Source organism: Aulonocara stuartgranti, assembly GCF_965226115.1.
Source record: "Aulonocara stuartgranti genome assembly, chromosome: 3".
NCBI classification, from domain to species: domain Eukaryota; kingdom Metazoa; phylum Chordata; class Actinopteri; order Cichliformes; family Cichlidae; genus Aulonocara; species Aulonocara stuartgranti.
In genome coordinates, this window is record NC_138941.1 from 75,212,303 (window position 1) to 75,233,965 (window position 21,663).

The 21,663-nt window shown below is 43.4% G+C and overlaps 2 protein-coding genes across 3 annotated transcripts in view; both read right to left on the reverse strand.

The window, feature by feature from the left end:
• Positions 1 to 14,519, reverse strand: part of LOC309698985 (uncharacterized protein) — a gene marked incomplete at its 5' end in the record, with an annotated part of 49,483 nt that extends 34,964 nt beyond the window's left edge. The window contains one exon of the mRNA XM_082521787.1: positions 13,061 to 14,519. Within this exon, the coding sequence (XP_082377913.1) occupies positions 13,326 to 14,519 (1,194 nt within the window). The 3' untranslated portion in view covers positions 13,061 to 13,325. The remainder of the gene's footprint in view (positions 1 to 13,060) is intronic.
• LOC309703468 (uncharacterized protein) overlaps positions 5,309 to 21,663 on the reverse strand; it is a 147,163-nt gene continuing 130,808 nt past the window's right edge. For both annotated transcript variants that reach the window (XM_082528302.1, XM_082528304.1), the window contains 4 exons: positions 14,859 to 15,185; positions 9,740 to 10,072; positions 6,270 to 6,590; positions 5,309 to 6,154 (listed from right to left, as the gene is read on the reverse strand). In XM_082528302.1, the coding sequence (XP_082384428.1) occupies positions 6,138 to 6,154; positions 6,270 to 6,590; positions 9,740 to 10,072; positions 14,859 to 15,185 (998 nt within the window). In that variant the 3' untranslated portion in view covers positions 5,309 to 6,137. The remainder of the gene's footprint in view (positions 6,155 to 6,269; positions 6,591 to 9,739; positions 10,073 to 14,858; positions 15,186 to 21,663) is intronic.

The following is a 21,663-nucleotide window of genomic DNA, read 5'->3' on the forward strand; positions in this document are numbered from 1 at the left end:
CTACAGGAACTGGGACACTTCTGAATATGAACCAGATTTTTACTCTGGGGTTCAGTTCTGTGTGTCCTCTTTAAAAGGAAAATGGTGGGATTATAACTGCAGAGAGAAGCTCCAGTTTATTTGCTACAGAGGTAGAAAAAAACCTACATTTGATTTTAAACTTTAAACTTTGATTTCAGGGCACCATTACAAAGAAAAAATTCCATTCCAAAAAATGGATTATGTTCAACTAGACGTAGCGTTTTCAGTGGGAGAAACGTTTCATCATCATCATCATCAGCTGACTGCGGGTTTCCCAAACCTTATAAACACCTTTGCACAATGGAAAAACGAACCCAATGCATAAACAAAGGGCTTTGAGGTCAGTTTATGATCATTAATATGCAAATTGTCATGACCATTGACCAGCAATCAAAGGCCATTACATTTGGTTTCATGCTAGTTTCAGTCATTGCATAAAAGTACTTTTTAAAAGGTTAAGGAAAGCTGCAGTCAGCTGAGACTGAAGAAGGCTTTTGGGTGATGATGAACCGTTTCTCTCACGGAAAACGTCCAGATGAATACAATCAACTTATTGGATTTCCTTATCTCGATGATTGAGCATGCAACAAGGCAAAACGTTTCTACATTTTAACTTTCAGGATCACGGATGAACCCTGAGTTTGATTTGGTGGATAAAGAAATGAGTTGGTCCGATGCTCAGAGGTACTGCAGGGAGAACTTTTTGGACCTGGCCACTGTCAAGAACACCGGAGAGAACCAACAAGTCCATGAAAAGGCTCAGAGTAAAAGGGTGTGGATTGGCCTGCACAGAGAGCCACACATTTACTGGTCTGACGGCACAAAGTACTCATTCTCAAACTGGGCCAGTGGGATGAACCCGTTTAGGGGTATGAGTACGATCTGTGCAGCTCTGACTCGTTCAGGAGAATGGAAGACTTTGTCCTGTGAAACAAGATTACCGTTTGTCTGCTACAGCCTCCCTACACCTGGTGAGCCTTCATTGTCTTTCCTTTAAGGATCGCAAGCAATTTTAGACACACGGTGTTGTGCAAAAGTCTTGAGCCACCTGTAATGTCTGCATTTTCTGGAGAGTAATGGGAAACAGCTGCAGAGACTTAATAAATTTCCAAAACGGAAATATAGTTTTTATAAGGTAAACCCTCAGAGAGTTCAAGATCAAGGTATTTTATGCTTGAGTTATTTGCAGGTCAGAATTAGGTGGCTTAACAAACCAAACAAAAAAAGACTTTTGCATGGTGATGTATATTTAAGATAACAAATACTAGATGAAAGACACTTAAAGCATATGTTACAGGTCTTCTATGGATCCTGTTTTTAAACAGAAAAGCAGACCAGGAGTCATGAGCTGCGTTTGGTCTGCAGGCCTTTCCTTGTTTGAGCTACAGGAGCATTGTAACGGCCTATCGCACCCATAGCTCTCTCCCCCTTGTGACATCTTCACAACTTTAAGTGAAAAGTGCAATGCCACAATGAAATTTGTCGAAATTTTGTGAGGTTTAACCTGAGATTCTAGCATTTCGGGCAAAATAAATTAATATTTAAAAATCTATTCAGGATTGTAATTAATCGATATCGCGTTATTAAAGCTAGAATTGATTTGTATCGGAAAATCGATAATTAAAACCCACCCCTAGTCAGTATAACCCAAGGTGAAAATGTCCAAATTGTGCCCAATTAGCCATTTTCCTTTCCTGGTGTCATGTGATAATGTTACAGGGCCAAGGTGCAACGGGGGGGGGGTGCTCAGACCATATGCCACACACTGCATCACTTGGCTATTATCTCAGAAGGAAGCTTCTTGTGAAGATAATGCGAAACAAATCCCACAACCAGTTTGCTGCAGACAAGCAGACTAAGGACATGGATTAACTGTGGTCTGATGAGATCAAGATAAACTTATTTGGTTCAGATGGTGCCAAGAATGTGTGGCAGCAACCAGGTGAGGAAAAAGATAAGTGTGTCTTACCTACAGTCAAACATGGTGGTGGGAGTGCTGGTGGCACTGGGGGGCTACAGTTAATCGAGGTAATGCCAATATGTAATATGACATACCGAAGAAGCTGAAGCAGATCATGATCCCCTCCCTTCAGAAACTGGGCCAAAGGGCAGTATTCCAAATGATAACAACCCCAAACACACCTCCAAAAGTTAGTGTGGGACAAAGACCATGTTTGTGTGAGACACTGTTCAGGATGAGAGGAAGCCTAAAAACACATCTACACAAACAAAGTCAGACACGCTGCGATTAATTTTAATAAAGTTTTTAAGAATGCATTCTAAAAAGGAGCTTGTCTTTTTGTCAGCCTCGTTTTGTGCGAGAGACTTGTTCATTTCTCTAAACTAGATCAAATTAAAATGTGGGACATTGTCTGGACCTGTGTGATATGGAGAATGAGGGCTAAACATTCACTGCTGCCTGCAATCACAGCAGCAGCAGTGATGGTTTAAATGATGGTGGCTTCATTTAGCTTCTGTTTCTGTGTCTGCAGTAAAGAGGCAGGTAGTGAAGCTCACAGTACATGTGGAGGACTCTCCTGTGGATCTGAATGACTCTGCTGTGAAAGCAGAACTGCTGACAAGGGCAAGTTCCCACAGTCCACCTTTACACTCACACCGTTTATATGTATATGAATTTGCTGATTTTGAATGAAAAGAACAAACATTGTGGCTGCTGTCTGACAGGTGAAGGAGCAGCTGAAGAAGAAAGGAGATGGAGTCAGTGTGAGGTGGAGAGTGCAGCCTGATGGGAAGCTCTTGGCTGGAGATGGAAGAAGAAAGAAGACTCAGAGAAAAAGAAAAATGTTTCAGAAGCTTTTCTGCTTGAATCATGTGACAGCCAATCAAACTTTATTATCCACACGTCATTCTCCCAGCTGTGTCTGAGCACAGATGTGGGCTAACATCTGTTTTTAGGCTCTTCTGTCACAGTTTTTGTGGGCGTGGCCTCTTCTTTGGCTTTCATACAGATAAATGCAGACGTGTTTGTGAGCCACAGGTTTCTGCTGACACACGTTCACTTTTGGAAATCAGAGAGACAAACATGCTGTCACCATGGAAACAAGCACAGGAAATACAGCAGGCTGAAACTGTCATGGTCCTGGCTCTTTGAGTTTCTGGACTGTGTGTTTATTATTAAATGTTTTCTATGTGATTATTAGTTAGCTGATTGTTTCTATTTCATCTCCGTGTTATTCCTCAGTGTTTCAGTCTGGAGTGTTTATTTCCAGTTACTGTTGATGTTGCTTTATTTTATTCCTTCACTGTTTCCCGTCTCATCCTCCTGTGATAAGTTCTTTCATGCGTCTGTGCTGTCATGTACTTAGGGTTCTCCCTTCCTGTTTTATTTTTTTGTCATTGTTTTAAATCACATGACAGAAACCAGCGACGGCCAAATAAAGCTTTATGAAGTATTGAAGCTCGTATTTAAAAAAGGGGTTGTTACTCAAAGCTTTCTAACACAGTCCTCTTTTGTGGCATCCAGTGGACAAAATGCAAAGAGCAGCTTGAATCTACAAATTAAAATGAATGCTTCATTATGATTGCCTACTCTGCAGAGCTAAGTTGGCAGCTTCTATTCAATATCATGTTACAGCTCTGATATTGGGCTACTGTTTGTTTTCTGATTAATAAATAATTATGATGAATGAACCATACTTGTTCAAACCCTCGTGTAGTCTCACTTTGCTTTTGATTTCCTGACATTTATAAACATACCAGATACATGCATTATGTATAATAATATACAACACACTCATAAAATAGGTTGGAAATGTATTTGTGCTGTGAGATCCATCCTTCCAAGTAGTTACATAACTAATCAATGGACAGATACATTTATATTTAATATAACTTACTTACAGTGTATTTTTTTTAATTTATTTTTGACCTGGGTGTAGAATTGCAAAAAAAAAAAAAAAAAAAGTCAAATAAAAACATAACACACATAAGGTGTTTGTCCACCGCAGATTCTTCAGCATCCTTCTCATTCTCAGAAGCCTTAGGAGCTCCTGTGCAATCACACACTGTCCCAGTAGCTCATGAACATACATGCAGGGGTCCTACACTGACAATACCAGACTTTGTGAGTTTACCACACTGAAGATAGCTCCTAATAACTTTGTAACTTTGTGCCTCCAGATGCGACAGAGCTATTCAGACTGATGGATTGCCTAAAACTAGAAGAACCTCATCTATTCCCCCATTACTTTTAATTATAATATTCACATGTGTATAATTAACTGGAGCACCAGGGCTTAAAGCCAATCAGGTGAAAGCCAATATAATCACAACAAAGCTCCTTTTCCATGCATCTAGTTAGGGGAGCAAAGAGTAACATCTGTTTACTGTTTAAGATCACACAAGACTGTTTGTCTTGGGCAAATTTTTGGGATGTGTGTTTTATTGTATCCACTGAATCAGCCATACAGCGATAACGTCCCAGTCAGCGGCAACATTGAACTGTGTACACTAGACCCCCTCTATGAGTACAGAAACCACCAACATATGTTGAGCTTAGATTTCGATTCCAAATTGTAAGTGTACGTGAGTATCGTGGTATACATGGTATGTATGTCTCTGTGCCTGTTCTGTGTGTGAGCATGCTTGTACATATTTATTATTATCTCTATGGATGATATGTGTATATATGTGCTGTTGATATCCACACTGCTACAGCGCAGCAAGAGAAAAACATGAAAAAGGATATCATGGCTGCAAACTTGTCTGATAACAAAGAAATTAGAGAAGCACGTCACCAGCAATGGCTCACTGGCAGAAGAGCTGAAACACTTCTTTGCCAAGTTTGAGGAAGAGAGACCCCAGCCCTGATTCAACCTGACAGCACTGTGAAACCACTCACTGATGTTGTGCCAGGTTTGATCCTCGAGGCATGTGCTGATCTTCAACACATCCCACCCTGTCTGATGTTTGCGTTGATCATCTCTGTCCCCAATAAATCCACCTGTGACACCTGATTGACTATAGACTGGTCTCACATATGCCTGGTGCCATGGTGTCTTTTGAGGAGTTAATATTAAAAGTCCTGAGAACATGTCCTAGACTCTTCACACTACTGCCACAGTGAAGTAAGCTTAGCAGTGCCTGCACTACCTCAGGTCAAACAGGTTACAGACAAAACTCCCGGTGTCCTTCTACCACTCCTCCATAAAGAGACTGGCATCATCTTTCATTAATGTTCCTCATCCACAGAGAAAAACAAATGAAAATGCATCATAAACAGGGCATAACCCCCCCCCCCCCCCCCCCCCCCCCCAAAAAAAAAGGCTGACCCATCCCCTCAGGAAACTGCAGACAAACACTACCTCAGCAAAGTCATGAAAATATCCCATGACTCTTCAAATCTAGGCCATCACTTGTGCCTGAGGGGAACAGGTGAGGACTCTGAAGACGAGAACCAACAGATTCAACATCAGTTTCTTCCCACTGGCAATAATGACGCAGAACACAAACCACTAAGAACAATTGTTCAAGAATTCCAAAACCAAAGGGCAACTACTTCACTGAGTCATTTCAGTTTTAAAATATGCATATAGTGGAGATTTTTTTAGACTTCTATTAGTTTGAGTATTCATGAAAGTATAGATCCTTTTATTAACCTCTACTTATTTTTAAATATTGCTTATATGTGATGGAAATTTTGCTGTTTTCAAATGCAATGACAATAAAGTCTTTGAATATGAACTTGATTACTACCATGCCGTGTTTAGGACCACGACCACTGAAGGCCACGCCCCTCTGGTCATGTGATCATGTGGTTTGTAGGACGCTCCTCTTCCTCAGAGGATCCACCTGTGCTTCCTCTCCTCTCTCCTCCACCTGTTACAGTGAGGGAACGTCCTCCATGATGGAGGAGCTGCTGGAAAGTGCTGAGAGTTTCCTCCAGAGTGAGACCTCTGTCACAGTTCAGAGGATCTACGGCAGCAGAGACCTTCATGGACACTAAAAGTCTCAAAGACACAACAACAACATCACACTGACTCCACTCTGACATCACTGATCAATAATCAAAGAACACACAGATCAAACTGATTGATCAGCATCAGAGGAGTCGGATCAATGGAGCTGCTTCTGTTCCTGATGTCCCCTGTTTGATCCTAGACCTGAACTCTCCCTGCAGAGGAGACACAACACAGTCAGAGACACACACACACACACACACACACACACACACACACACACACACACACACACACACACACACTACAGAAGGAAACAATCAAACAAACCTTTGACTTTGAGCTGCACTGTTTTGTATCTTATCCGTCCGTTCATCGAGACTTCACAGCTGTATTCTCCACTGTCTCCATCTGTGGGGTGTTTCAGGGTCAGACTGAGGTCTCCAGTTTTCAGCAGGTCTTCATTCATCTTCGTTCGGTCTCTGTAACCCTGGTGCTGTTTGTCAGCCTGGTTAGAGATGTTCTTATACCAGTGGACCATGTTGTGTGAACTGTCTCTCCACCTCACAATACTATTCCCAGGCAAGTTTTGTGTGGTTTTGAAGGGCAGCTGGACAGACTCCGCCCCAGCCTCCACGTCCACCCGATGAACTGAGAGCACAACAAACACAACATGCTTACTACAGGTGCCCCGTGTTCTCACAACTAAAATGAGAGTTTTTGTCAGTGGAGTCTGGTGGCTTTAACCACACAAACATTACAGCTGTGCTCAAATATCACAAAGAGCTGTGACAGCAGAGAAACACATGACCATCCTCCAAATATCATCTAGAAATAGAAATGTGTCCACTGTGGGACGTGTGAGGCTGACATTAATATGTCTTAAAGTGGGAGATGAAGAAATGACTCCAGGGCCCAAATCATGGAGACAAACATCAATCCACACTTCACTTTGTTTCCTGTCTCTAAAGTGGGAATATGAAGACACATGTAGGTGGTTACATACGGTTAAAATTATTCAAATGCAGTAAGTATACACATTTTTCTTATAAATAGTCTATAACTTCATTGTTGTCTGTAGTCCACATAATTACACACTTTAGTTACATTTTGATGTTATGTACTGTATGGCCTGTATAATAAATAAACATGTAGCCCAATAAGTATAAAATCCAGAAAGCTACACAACATGGGGCGGTTCATTTACAAACACAAGTCTAACTTAAGTTTCACACAGTTTTTTGTTAGAAAACAATCACATTGTTACAGCTTAAATTACACAAAATGTCAGAAATCTGCACTGTCATGAACAAAAATTTAAACCTAATTTTTCATGATTTGTTGGATGAACCCACTGAGGTCTGAAATACAATCGGCCATTTTTGACTCCTTTTGAGTTTACGTTTGTATTTCACCCTCAAATTGTTTTCTTTTATTTTTTCCCCTTGGCTTGTTTGGTGTCATTCTTTTCAGCTCAACTGAATTTAGTTGTTTTTTTTCACTGACATACTGCATCATACTGATCTGAAATCACACAAAGAACTTACAATCCTAGCAGTATTTTTTTAACTGTGAAAAAAACCCCACAGATGTGTTGAGTAAATTTTTGTAACTTGAAATGCAAATATAAATATAAAATGTACATTTTGTAAACATATACAACTATTTATGTAAAAATGCAGCCAATACACCTGCCGTTCTTTTTAAATTTTGTACAACCATTTAAAAAATATTACTAAAACTAAAATGAGAGAACAATCAGATGTCACAATAAGATGCCCCACAAATGATGTGTGCCAGTAAAAAAAAAGAAAGTTTGTCCACCAAAAGACAGAGGAGAACAGCACAGGGACAAACCCGCAGGCCTGACAACAGGAGGTGTTTCACTCTGCTGGTTTTCTACTCAGCATTTACACTGCAATGTGCCTTTGTGACATTCATTAGTGCCCTCACTGGCACACAAAACAAAACGACTATACTACAGAACAACTACACAAGACAACACAACACACTAACTACACACGCCACACTAAACGTCACAAATCTCCTCCATCTAAAACCTCGCTCTCTCTCACTTGCTCGCTCAATCTGTCTCGTGGCCGTTATGGTCACTCCCAAAACTTTCCCTCTTCCTAAACAACCAAATCCCACGTGCTGACTTTTTTTTTTAAATTGGTCAACATGGTGCATTTTTCCACCGATAGGAAAGAGGTGGCTTTTTTCTTTCTTTACCGTTTTCGCGCTGTCCTTAGAAAACGCTTTAAAAAAAAAACATACACAGACAAAAAAACAAAACAAAAACATGACGACAGTATTTAGAAAAATGCATGGCTTATATATATTATCATAACTCTGATTTACTGGCCTGTAATTAAAATTAAAAAAATTTAAAGTCCAAACTTTCAATGTGGGCTGAAATAGAGACTCAGCATGGCTGCACCTTAAATCAGTCATGTGATCTGGAGGTGCACCGTGCCCGTGGACCCCAGAGGGTTCATAACACTCACCTTCCTTTCACCTTCCTTTCATTTCCATAGTGTAACATCCAACCACCTGTGCGAAATCTGAAATTCCCATGGTGTTGTTCAAAATGTGCTCTGGCACAATCATAAGCATCGCTTGCTACTGAAAACAAGAAAAAAGCCGGTCCTGCTATGAGCTGAACCATTTGTTAATGGTGGAGGTGGGAAAACTATGCAGTATTTTCAGTTTTAGCATTTATATTTACTGTTGACTGTAACTACGCTCAAAGTGTTAATGCTATCTTATAACAACACTGTCATATGCAAAACTGGGGTGGCACTTGGGGTGGCAAGGGATTATTATAGGGTTGCACTGGCCACCCCATGCCACCATTCTAGATCTGCCCCTGCTACTCGACCAGATGTACCAATTAAGTTTAACATCCAGGCATCCATGAAAACACAATTTATTAAATTTAACAGAGCTAGAAGTTAGCAGGAAGTTAGCACGCTGGTTTCGCTAGTTACCTAAACATGATATAGCATGTTCTGACTGAGAACATACAGCTCTTCTATCACTTCCAATGTAAATGAAGACAGAAAACTACACAACAGTGACATTTGTAGGGTTACTGAAGTTGGGCTATCTGGTATATAATTCTATGCTGCGTAATCACTAGCGACACAGCTATGTTAGCATAACATAAACTCAGTGAAGCTGGAGGATCAAAGCTAACTTTTTTTCACTTGATAAAAGTTCCCGATGTTTTTTGACAAATGCAATTGCATGGAAAGATGCTGTAAACGGACCAAACTTCAGTCAGGAGAACAACTGCGACAATCCATCCACAATACGAGCTTAGTCATTAATATCAGATAAGATCAACTGTATCAGTCCCACATGTGGGAAATTAGTTTTGTTACAGCAGAAAGTGGACAGTGCAAAGTTACATAGCAAAAATTATAAGGAGTTTAATGCGCCTTATAATACGGTGTGTCTTATACATGAAAACAGACCTGTTCATTGACCGTGCGCTTTATGGTCCGAAAAATACAGTAAACTAACAAAACTATTGATTTGATTAGGCTTTATGGTCCGAAAAATACAGTAAACTAACAAAACTATTGATTTGATTAGAACTCAAATCATGTCAGAGGCTTTTATTTTGAAGTTAGGATCATTTTTAATCGTCTTCTTAGTCTGTTCATTTAAACACACAGTTACGCCGCCTGACATTTTTGGCTTTTAGATGAAGACATCAAAGAATGTATTTTATTTGAATGAACTGAAAATAAATTCAAACTAAAACCTTTTAGATCTGTTTCTACAGCACTGACCTCTGACTTTCAGCTTCACTTGTTTCTTCATCAGGATGTTTCCCTTTCCGCTGTAGACGGTGCAGGTGTAGGTCCTGTTGTCTCCATCTGTGGGGTATTTCAGGGTCAGACTGAAGTCTCCAGTTCTCAGCAGGTCTTCATTCATCTTCGTTCGGTCTCTGTAAACCTGGTGCTGTTCTTTAAACTGGTCAGAGCCGTTCTCATACATGTGGACCTTCCTGTCATCAATGCTATTGTCCTTCCACTCCACTCTAGCATCTTTAGGCAGGTGAAGTTTGGTTTTGAAGGGCAGCTGGACAGACTCCGCCCCCTCCTCCACCTCCACCTGACACACTGAGAGGACAACAAACACAACATGAGCTGTACAAAGTGTGATTGGTGTTCACAGAGCAGCATCATGTGACTCTTGTTCTGCACTAAATGAAGCGATGGAGTGGCGCCTCCTTCAGGCAGAGAAACAGCTCATGGAGAGAAATAATTATTAGAGCAAAAACAAGAGTGGAGCTGCAAATAAGGCCGAGAGGAACGCTGCAGAAAACTGTTCATGTGTGAATTCATCACTTCATAGATTTCTTTGAGCACTAAAATCAGAGCTGCTTCTATTTCTAATATGACAGCTGTACATTAGAGCTGCAACACTTTAAATGTGAGCCATAAAAACATGATACTCTACAAGTGCATTCAGCTCTGACACTGTCACATCATGAAGGAGACGTGGAAATCACTTTGTTACACAAATCAAAGTCAAATCAATTCTATTGATGGAATATTGTGTGATCAATAGACTGATCAGTTTCTAATCTGTCATCTATCAGCTGGAAATCCAGCATGTCAAACAGACAGGCAGCAGATTAGGACCAAACACAAACACAGTGAGACTTTTTCTTCACAGCAGTTGCAGGTAAACTGCAGCAACAATGCGACTCAGACAGTTTCTCTGTAACTGCAGGGCTTCCTGCGCTGCTGTTAGTCAGACACGGATCAACAGGTTGTGGATAGAAAGCAGATTCCTTCAGCAGAGGATCCATATCACACTTGAAGCATGTCGTCGGGAAACAATCAGTGAAAATGGGACACTTTGAGCCGATTTGAGCCTCAAACTCTGAACATAACCTGCTGCAGACCAGCTGATATATTTGAACACCAGGACCTAGAAACTTTCACAGGATCTGTACTGGACTACATCAAGTTCTGTACTGCAAATGTGACTGTGGACAAAAGCATTCAGGTTTTCCCAAACCAAAAACCCTGGATGACCAGCGAGGTCCGCTCACTCCTCAAAGCCCGCGATGCCACCTTCAGGTCAGGTGACAGAGCTCTGTACAGAGCTGCTTGAGCTGACCTGAAAAGGGGGATTAAAAAAGCCAAGTCAGACCACAAAAGAAGCATCGAGTCCCAGCTGTCCAGCAACAACACACGAGAGGTGTGGCAGGGAATGCAAGACATCATCAACCACAGAGGCAGCACTGCGAGAACAGAAATCCTGAGTGTGCAGCTGGCAGAGGAAATAAACAGCTTCTTCGCCCGCTTTGAAACACCACAACAGCAGCACTCATCTGCCTCAGCCCTGCTCCCATCCTCATCCTCACCTGGTTCCTGCACCGCTCCACTCACTGTAACGGAGCACGATGTCAGACGTGTGCTCCAAGCAGTGAACCCCAGGAAGGCGGCCGGTCCAGACGGAGTACCTGGCAAGGTACTAAGAGCATGTGCACACCAACTCACCCTCATCTTCACCAGACTCTTCAACCTCTCACTGGATCAGGCAGCCATCCCATCCTGTCTACAATCAGCCACAATCATCCCAGTGATGACTAAGTCTCCCATCTCCAGCCTGATTGATTACCGCCCTGTGGCCCTCACACCGGTAATCATGAAATGCTTTGAGAGACTAGTCCTTCAGCACATTAAGGATTACCTCCCCCCAGAATTCGACCCCCACCAGTTTGCATACCGTGCAAACAGATCCACAGAAGACGCCATCGCCACAGCCCTCCACGCTGTGCTGAGTCACCTAGAGCAGCGGCAGAGCAGCGGCAGAGCTACGTCCGAATGCTCTTCGTGGACTACAGCTCAGCTTTTAATACAATCATCCCGGACATCCTCATCACCAAACTGGTCACTCTTGGCCTCCCTCCTCTCACATGTGCCTGGATAAAGGACTTTCTCACAAACCGGCCCCAGACTGTAAGACTTGGCCCTCATCTCTCCTCCACTCGCACACTGAGCACCGGCTCCCCACAGGGCTGTGTGCTGAACCCCCTCCTGTATTCTCTCTACACCCACGACTGCAGTTCGACCCACAACAACACTCTCATCATCAAGTTTGCTGATGACGCCACGGTAGTCGGACTCATCTCGAAGGGAGACGAGGCAGACTACAGAGAGGAAGTCCTGAAGCTGGCAGCATGGTGTTCAGAAAACAACCTGGCACTAAACACTAAGAAAACCAAAGAGCTCATTGTTGACTTCAGGAGACACAGCACTGACTTGCCCCCCCTTTACATCAACGGGGAGTGTGTGGAGAAGGTCCACACCTTCCGGTTCCTTGGTGTCCTCATCTCTGCTGACATCTCCTGGACAGACAACATCTCAGTGGTCGTCAAGAAGGCCCAACAGCGGCTGCACTTCCTGAGAGTCCTCAGGAAGTACAAGCTGAACTCCAAACTGCTGCTGACCTTCTACCGCTCGTCCATTGAGAGCCTGCTAACCTACTGCATCACGGTATGGTACGGCAGCTGCACCAAGGCGGATAGAGTGAGGCTTCAGAGTGTGGTCAAGACAGCACAGAAGATCATCGGCTGCCCTCTCCCCTCCCTGATGGACATTTATTCCTCCCACTGCCTCAGCAGAGCAGCAAACATTATCAAGCACAGCTCCCACCCTGGCTTCAACATGTTCAGCCTGCTTCCCTCAGGGAAGCGCTACAGGTGCATCAGCACAAAAACCCACAGACTCAAAAACAGTTTCTTCCCCAAAGCCATAACCACCCTGAACTCACACATGCACCGATAACACAGCCCCCCCACTTTTTTTCTTCTCACTTCCTCTATGGACCACCACTGTGCAATACCAATTCTATGTGCAATAACTCAACTGTATATACACAACACTATTTATTACATATGTCTGTGAAGGTTCTCAGTCATCCAGGTCATCGTAGTCAAAGGAGCTTGCAAAGAAAAGTGTCTGGACTTCTTTAAGTTGCTTGAAGACGTTTCACCTCTCATCCGAGAAGCTTCTTCAGTTCTAAGGTCAAATGGTGGAGAGTCCCAGATATAAACCTAGTGGGAGTTTCCCCCCACAGAGGGACAAAAGGACCCCCTGATGATCCTCTAATCGCCTGAGCCAAGGTGTGAAATTGGGTGTGGGTCCCAATCAGCCAGAGTTTCGGGTGTGTTCATTGTGAAACCTGGCCCCACCTTATCATGCGAATTCCTGAGGTCAGATGGCCCAGGATGTGAGTGGGCATTAAGGCGTCTGGGAAGGGATCTCAAAACTGGATTATAGATGGCAGAGAGTTGGTGTCGTAAACCCCCGCCTCTGTTCAAAGATGGTCGCTCACAGTGGACATAGATGGCTTCTTTCACTCCTCTTTCAAACCATCTGTCCTCTCTGTCCAAAATGTGAACATTGGCATCCTTGAAAGAGTGACCTTTGACCTTAAGATGCAGATGGACTGCTGAGTCTTGTCCTGTGGAGGTGGCTCTTCTGTGTTGTGCCATGCGCTTGTGAAGTGGCTGTTTGGTCTCTCCAATGTAGAGGTCTGGGCATTCCTCGCTGCACTGTACAGCATACACCACATTGTTAAGTCTGTGTTTTGGAGTTTTGTCTTTCGGGTGAACCAGTTTTTGTCTGAGTGTGTTGCTGGGATGTCATGCTTGGAGAAAACTCTCCTGAGTTTCTCTGATACACCGGCTACATAGGGGATGACAATGTTGTTGCGTCTGTCCTTCTTATCCTCCCTCGCTGGTGTCTGGTCTTCTTTTCTGTGCCTCTTTGCTGACTTTAAGAACGCCCATTTAGGATAGCCGCACGTTTTGAGTGCTTCCTTTACATGTGTGTGTTCCTTCTTTTTTCCTTCAGGCTTAGAGGGAACATGTTCTGCCCGGTGGTGTAGGGTCCTGATTACTCCAAGTTTGTGTTCCAGAGGGTGATGGGAGTCAAAGAGGAGGTACTGGTCCGTGTGTGTGGGCTTCCGGTAAACTTCGATGTTGAGTTTGCCGTTCTCTTCAATGTGCACAGCGCAGTCCAGGAAAGGCAAACAGTCGTCCTTTGTGTCTTCCCTGGTGAACTTGATGTTTTTATCCACAGCGTTAATGTGCGCAGTGAAGGATTCCACTTCTTGTGTCTTGATTTTGACCCAGGTGTCATCCACATATCTGTACCAGTGGCTGGGTACTCTTCCTTTGAAAGAGCCAAGAGCCTTCCTTTCCACTTCCTCCATGTAAAGGTTGGCTACAATAGGTGACACGGGGGAGCCCATGGCACAGCCATGTTTTTGTCTGTAAAAGCCTTCGTTGTACTTGAAATATGTAGTGGTGAGGCAGAGGTCTAACAGTGTGCAGATCTGATCGGGTGTGAAGTTGATCCTGTCTTCCAAGGAGCTGTCTTCTTGTAGTCGTTTTCTAACAGTCTCCACGGCCTCCGTGGTGGGTATGCAAGTGAAGAGAGAGACTACATCAAAGGACACCATGGTTTCATCTGGATCCAGGGTAAGTTTCTGGACCTTGTCAGTGAAGTCGAGGGAGTTTTTGATGTGGTGTGGGGTGTTCCCCATGAGAGGAGCAAGGATGGTAGCAAGGTGTTTTGCAATGTTATAAGTGGCTGAGTTTATGCTACTGACTATGGGTCTGAGTGGGACAGCTTCCTTGTGGATTTTAGGAAGTCCGTAAATGCAGGGTATGGCATCCCCTGGGTAACGGCGGTGATATGTGAGGCGGTCAATGATTTTGTCCTTTTCAAAGTCTTGAAGGCAAGCTATAACTTTCTTTTTGTAGCTGACATTTCAGGCTTTTAGATCAAAACAAATGAACAGAAAGTAGATTCAAACTAACAGCTTTTGGAGAATAAACTACTACATGACCTCTGACCTTTGACCTGTATCTACAGCACTGACCTCCGACTTTCAGCTCCACTTGTTTCTTCAGCAGGATGTTTCCCTCGCTACCGTAGACAGTGCAGGTGTAGGTCCTGTTGTCTCCATCTGTGGGGTATTTCAGGGTCAGAGTGAAGTCTCCAGTTTTCATCAGTTCTTCATTCATCTTTGTTCGGTCTTTATACACCGTGTCCTGTTCTTCAGGCTGGTCAGAGCCGTTCTCATACACGTGGACCTTCCTGTTTTTCATGTCCATCCACTCCACTTTAGCATCTTCAGGCAGGTGAAATGTGGTTTTGAAGGGCAGCTGGACAGACTCCACCCCTGAATCCACCTCCACCTGGGGGACTGAGAGGACAACAAAGCACAACATGAGCTTGGATGGAGACATTTGTGTTGACTCTAACAGGCTGAATGCTGCTGCTTCACTGGGAGCTCACTGTTAGATAGAAAGTGGTCAGTGTGAAGAGGAGACGCAGCAGAAAGATGAAGACTGACAGGAAGAAAGCAGTGAACAGACTGTTGGAGCTGCTGTTAGTGGGACAGGACTTTATTCAGTCTCTGAGGACCAGATTTGACTTGATGAAGCAGAGAAACACAGTCTGAGTGTTTCTGTCACACTCACTTCATCACACAGCTCAGTTTGACAACATGTGGAAGAATTTGATAGAAGCCTTCCTTTAGTAAAAGCACCAAGAAAACACCATGAAAACACCTCACTACACACAAAACTGCAGTACTGGCAAATTGTACATAAAGTATGAAAAGTCAAAGTACTTATTGTGCAGAAAAATGTTCCCATCAGTGTCTGTGGATCAATATTACTGCTGCACATGTTTAAGGCTGAGCTCATTTCAAATCCTTTCTATTGTGTTGAATCTGCAGTAATGCATCATATTCTATAAAATCATATGTTTGTAGTGGCTGTCCTGTGAGGACCACGTCTCTCTAAACAAACAGCTGTTAATGAGCTCACAAACACAGGCCTACAGCTGGATTTGAAAAAGTCCATTCAATAGAAAATCAACAGTCACAGCTGGATTCAAAGGCTTGAGCTCTGTGTGACATGGTTACCTGTCAGTATCTACAGGGGGATTCAAATTATCATGATCATGGGCCATTTGGCCCAGCGTTTTGAGTGTTAAAATATTTTTTTGTTTATGGCTTATGTAACCCAGTGAGTTTACACGACTCAGTTATGCAATACAACAACATTGTTATTGTTAATTGGGATTTATCATTACTCTGTTAATCACTGAGTTGAGCTAAAGTAAATCAATAGTAAAAGATAAATAATATAAATATAAGAATAAAACCCAAAGAGTATATTTAACACCCCTACTGGTTAGGAAGGAACAAGCCCCGCCTTCCCCTGCTCTGTACCGTCACGTGCTCAGACACAGAGAGAGACGGAGGTGCACGAGACCATCGCTGATTTTCACCGCCAAGCTTGTTGGTGGAAAATAACTATTAACTTGATAAATTGAGCAAATATCCATACCGGAGATCTGCATGGACCTTGGAGAAACTGACCTAATTTGTTGTGAACATTTTGGACTTTGAAACCATCATGGTGAGTCAGAAGCTGTTAAGCTAACCTTGAAGCTTAAAAGCTAACAAGAAGTTAGCTGGGAATATAATGGCCCAATTTTAATGTTGTAGATCTGCGCGGGAGCGGATGAAGTGGACAAGATCCTCTCTGAGAGTTGAACATTAGACGTGTGCTGGTGAGTTAAACTGGGACTGGGCGAATCAGGCTAATTGAAAAGCTAACTAGCCTGATGCTTATAGCTGTAGCTGTAGCTGACCACGTTTTCACTGTGGGAGAACACACAGGGTTTCTCACGGAGTTCAGCCATTCTGAGCACTCAGCTTGTGTGCTGATGATGTTCTAGTATTACTTGTTGAATATTAAATGTACTAAAATTAGATGATGGAATAAGTTAATGTTGATCTTAAGGGTCATGAATCTACTTAATTTTGTTACATTTGATGCTCGAGCGGCACTGGATAGATGTCCGTGTGTATTCTTACTGTGCTGATACGTTGCCACATACTGTAAAACTACAGCCTGTGGGTTTTTGTATATTCTTTTCATAATTTTATTCTGTACATTGAGTGTAAATAATATATTGCTTCATTGCTATGCAGTGTAAAGCAATGCTCCTGTAATTCAGTTAAAAGGCAATACTGTAAAAAATAATCTACCATAGTTTATGGTTTATTTCTGGTTTCTGATAGAAATGTGCACCTTGATGATAGAATAAGCTGATTGTGATTTAAAGATTGCATTCATGATTAAGATGCACTGTATAGACTATAGTTAGAAATTAGAATTAATGTTTTGTGCTTGTTTTGTTATAGCACTTGCATTATTTACACATATGGCCATGTATATCATTAGAGTGTGAACTGAATTAGTAATAGTCCTGTTGTTTACAGGCTAGGTTTTTTTATGGGATCGTGAGACCTGGATCTCTTCCTGATGAGGAAGATGGCGAGCCTTTCCCTTTGAACCAAACCACAGCCATTCTGAGTTGGCCCAGAAGGGCAGGTTGCTCTTCTCTCACGAACAATTGCAACAGTGCGGTAGGACGAAATCGCACCAATCACAAACTTTTGACCTGTTGGATTTGACTTGACTGAACACTGACTATTAAGCTGGCAAGACTGACATATCTGAGCTCAGATAGGATTCTGATTGTTATTATTATTGCTGTCACTGTATTTTATTTTATGATTTCATTCCTGTTCATGAAATGCTGTTAAATTGTTGCTAAATAGTTCAATACAATTCAAAGCAACTTTACCCGTGGCTCCAGTCATTCTTCTTCACGCAACTCACTTTATCCTTCCTACGAATCTAGCTATTGGCCCATTCTCTCCATCTTACTTTAACTTCCCCTACCTTATCCCGTACTTGGCTACACTTATATTTAAGTTCTTTTAGTTATCTTAGTTCTTTCCTGTCATGCCTAGGTTGCTATAGTTTATTATTTCTTAGATTTCCCTTGTATTTTCTCCTCTATATCCCTCCCTCGCCCTTCACGTGTTTCATGTCTGTGTGTCTTATGTTGTCAAATTCATGTTATCATGTCTGCGTCTGGTTATGTTTCCTTTTTTTATTTTGAAGAGGTCTTGTGCTCTATGGTCAATGCGTTTAGTTTTACTCTTCCAAGCTATAACAGAACAACCTGACCAGACAGCTCATAATCCCTCCACTGAGCTCCATGAGGACATGATGTACAAGGTTAGGGATCCCCATTAAGGAGTACCAGGAGGAAATTGCTCTTCCTATACGGAGGATGATTTCAGAACTCCAGTGGTTATTTGGCTCGCTACATCCTCTAATTCAGGATTTCCTTGTCCAACCAGAGCACATCCAACCAGAGCAGCAGCTTCAGTTCACTCCGCTCGAGGTCAGGTTGGCCTCCCTCTTCCCAGAGTAAGCGACGCTTACGCGGCTGTTGCTCTGTTTCAGCTGAGCAATCAGTAGTGGTGAGCAATAATGATTGTTTTTCTCATGTTCCTCCCAATCTCGCGAAAATAATGAACAATAAATCTACCCTTTGTTCAGCCACTTCCATCCTCAGCTGAAAGTTCTGGTAAGCTCATTCAGCCAGCAGAGGACATCTTGCTAACAAAGCCTGGACAGACCATTTGCACTGCACACCCCCAGCCACTGCATCCCAAGCTGCGTGCACTGTGCTGCTACAGTTGGCTCTGCCTCAAACCAGAGGTCTTCGCACCTGTTGCATCTGTTCTTGGTGGGGGTTCAGGAGAACCACGCCAGCACTTTCTCATCTCTGCTGGGGGTTCTGGAGAGCCCTTCCAGCCTCGTGCTACATCCGCTGGGGGTTCTTGTGAGCCCGTCCAGCCTCATGTCACGTCAGTTGGTGTCTCAGATGAGCCCGTCCAGCACCACCTCTATCAGGTGATGGCTCTGGTGAGTTGATTCAGCCACCTCCTGCTCCACCAACAGTAGCTTCAATGCCGTCACCTGCTTTACCACAATCTACTCCATCACCTGCGGCTGCCACGCCACCTTCTGGTCCTGCCTCACCTGGGCCTGTCAATCCACGTCTACGCCCAGTGGCCTTCTCGTCCAAGCCCATGTCAAGCGCACCGTCGCCGTCCTCTTTCTAGGCCATTGGCTGGACATCTTCGGCCTCATGAAGTGTGCTGTTTTGGACTGTTGCGCTGTCGACCCCCAGGTTGGCCCCCTGAACTTTTGAACTGTGGACTTCTATGCCATCGACCTCCGGGTTGATCATCTGAACGGGGCTTTTGGATTTTGCTTCTATGGAGTCAGGGCCAGCCACCTGAACTGTTTTGCCATGAACTCCTGTCCACTCACTTGAATCATGTTCCCGGGCTCTTATGCTCTTGTCTTGTGACTGAGTGCTCCAGATTGTTTATTTCATTGGTTAGTTTCAGCTGCTGTTTGCTGCTATAGTTATAATCTAGCTGATGTGGGAGAACTATAAGTGTCACTTTGATGCAGCCATGAATCTGACTGATTTTTTTTTTCCATTTTCAAAGGTTGATGCATCAGTTAATGTACTTAAAAAACTGTCAGGGGCTGGGTCTTTGACCCAGCGGTTTGTGTTAGTTATTTATTTTTGTTATGTTTATATTGTTTTATTCTTGTGCTATTCTTTAAATTAAGGGTTTAGTTGAATTATTTTGTATTTTGGGATCATTTATGAGATAGATTAGGTCCTTTCATGTCCCCCGATTTAAGTCTGTTCTGGTTTTCTGTGTCATGTATTTCTTGTCTTTGTGGTTTCATGTTGTCAAGCCTGTGTCATGTCCACATCTCTTTGCATTTCATCCTTTGTTTTGTAGAGGTCTTGTGTTCTATGATCATTGTTTTAGTTTCACTCTCCCTGTGTTGTTATGACGTCCATTTGTGTCCCCGTGTGTTTCCACTTCCCCTAATAACCTCATGTGTGTATGTAGTCTGTGTGTTGTCACTTAGTCTTTGTCAGGATGTCTGTTCCTCTCACCGAGTTTTGGTACCTCTCATCATAGCCTCATAGTTATCATAGCAATCTTATTTGTTTCACAGTCTCATCACTGATTTGTCAGTTATTTAATTTTGCCTAGTTTATGTTTAGACATGTCGCCTTGTATTTTTTTTTCTCCTGTTTCAGTCCAAGACTTGGCTTGCTTTTTCTTGTTCAAATCCTGTTCTTCTATGTCTACATTTGGGTCCTCCACTCAGGCTCCACACGGTCTTCCCAGCAGAAATAAAGAGAAAGGTTGGTTAAAGCAAAAAGAGGCAGAAAACCAGAACAAAAGATTATACAAGAGAAATAAATTAGAGAACATCAGACTGAATAAGTGGAATAAAGTGAAACAGTAAGCAGTGTTGGGAAGGTTACTTTTAAAATTAACATGTCGGGTTCCGTGTCGTTCTTGTAGCCGAAAACTAGCTTTGCTCTGTTGTCTGGGTCAACTTTGCTAGCGAGAGACAGAGAGAGGCGTTGAAAGGCTGCTCCAATGAAACTCTTTAAGAGGAAAACACGAACAAAGTGTACAGTCGAGTCTTAATAGCTTACTTACAACTGGGCTCATCAGGCACTCTTTTTGGCTGCAGTGGTTATTATTATATTTACATGCTTCCATCTCTCGTTTCTGCTCGGTGACAGCTCGTACCTTTCCACTCCCCTTTTTCTCCCTCCTCGCGCTCACAGACACATAACGGGTATGGCAGTGCATTCTCCCTGCAACACGGACTACACTGCCCATGATGCTACATTCTTCAGGGCTATGCCTGCAACACTCTGCCTATTGGCTTCATATTTTATACTTTATGAGCTTGAGACCCAGGCATTAGAGCCTCTTAATGCGCGTTTTCTTTGGGTTTCCACCAGCGTGGAAACTGTCATGGACCCGGTTCCAGGGACTCGGGGTCCATGAGCAGTGTGGATTATTATTATTATTATTATTATTATTATTATTATTTGAGGGTTATGTCTTCTGCACTGCTGCTGTCCTGTGTTCCTTGCTTGTATACTGGCAGGTGTGTGTGAAGGTGCAGTCGTGACAGGCACTTTCAGGCCTGGTGGGTGTGGCCCTGTCAGCTGACCGGTCACACCCAGGAATCTCCACATAAACCTGGCGCCGATCAAGCCTTGTCAGAGGAGCTACAAAACACTATGGCTGAGAGCTCCTTGACGCTGGATTGTTGAGTGACTTCCCATCAGTCTCAGTTAAATGTGTAAGGTTAGTGCCAGTTTGCCGTTATGTTAATACTCACGGCTGCCTTTGTATGCGTGTTTCCCCAGGGGGTTTGTGGAAACCAGGGAACAGCACACAGGGAACGGAGCCGGAGCACAAGAGTGGGGAGACGACACGTAACGGGATTTATTGTTGTTTGGATTTACACCACTGTAATTAAACGCACTGCCTTCTTCATCACAATCACTCATTGTAAATGGTAAATGGCCTGTATTTATATAGCGCTTTACTAGTCCCTAAGGACCCCAAAGCGCCTTACATATCCAGTCATCCACCCATTCACACACTGGTGATGGCAAGCTACAATGTAGCCACAGCCACCCTGGGGCGCACTGACAGAGGCGAGGCTGCCGGACACTGGCGCCACCGGGCCCTCTGACCACCACCAGTAGGCAACGGGTGAAGTGTCTTGCCCAAGGACACAACGACCGAGACTGTCCAAGCCGGGGCTCGAACCGGCAACCTTCCGATTACAAGGCGAACTCCCAACTCTTGAGCCACGATCGCCCCGATACTCAACTCACTTCAACAACATGCTGACTCAGTCATTTCTGCACGTTTCCTTGTGTTACAGCCCTGA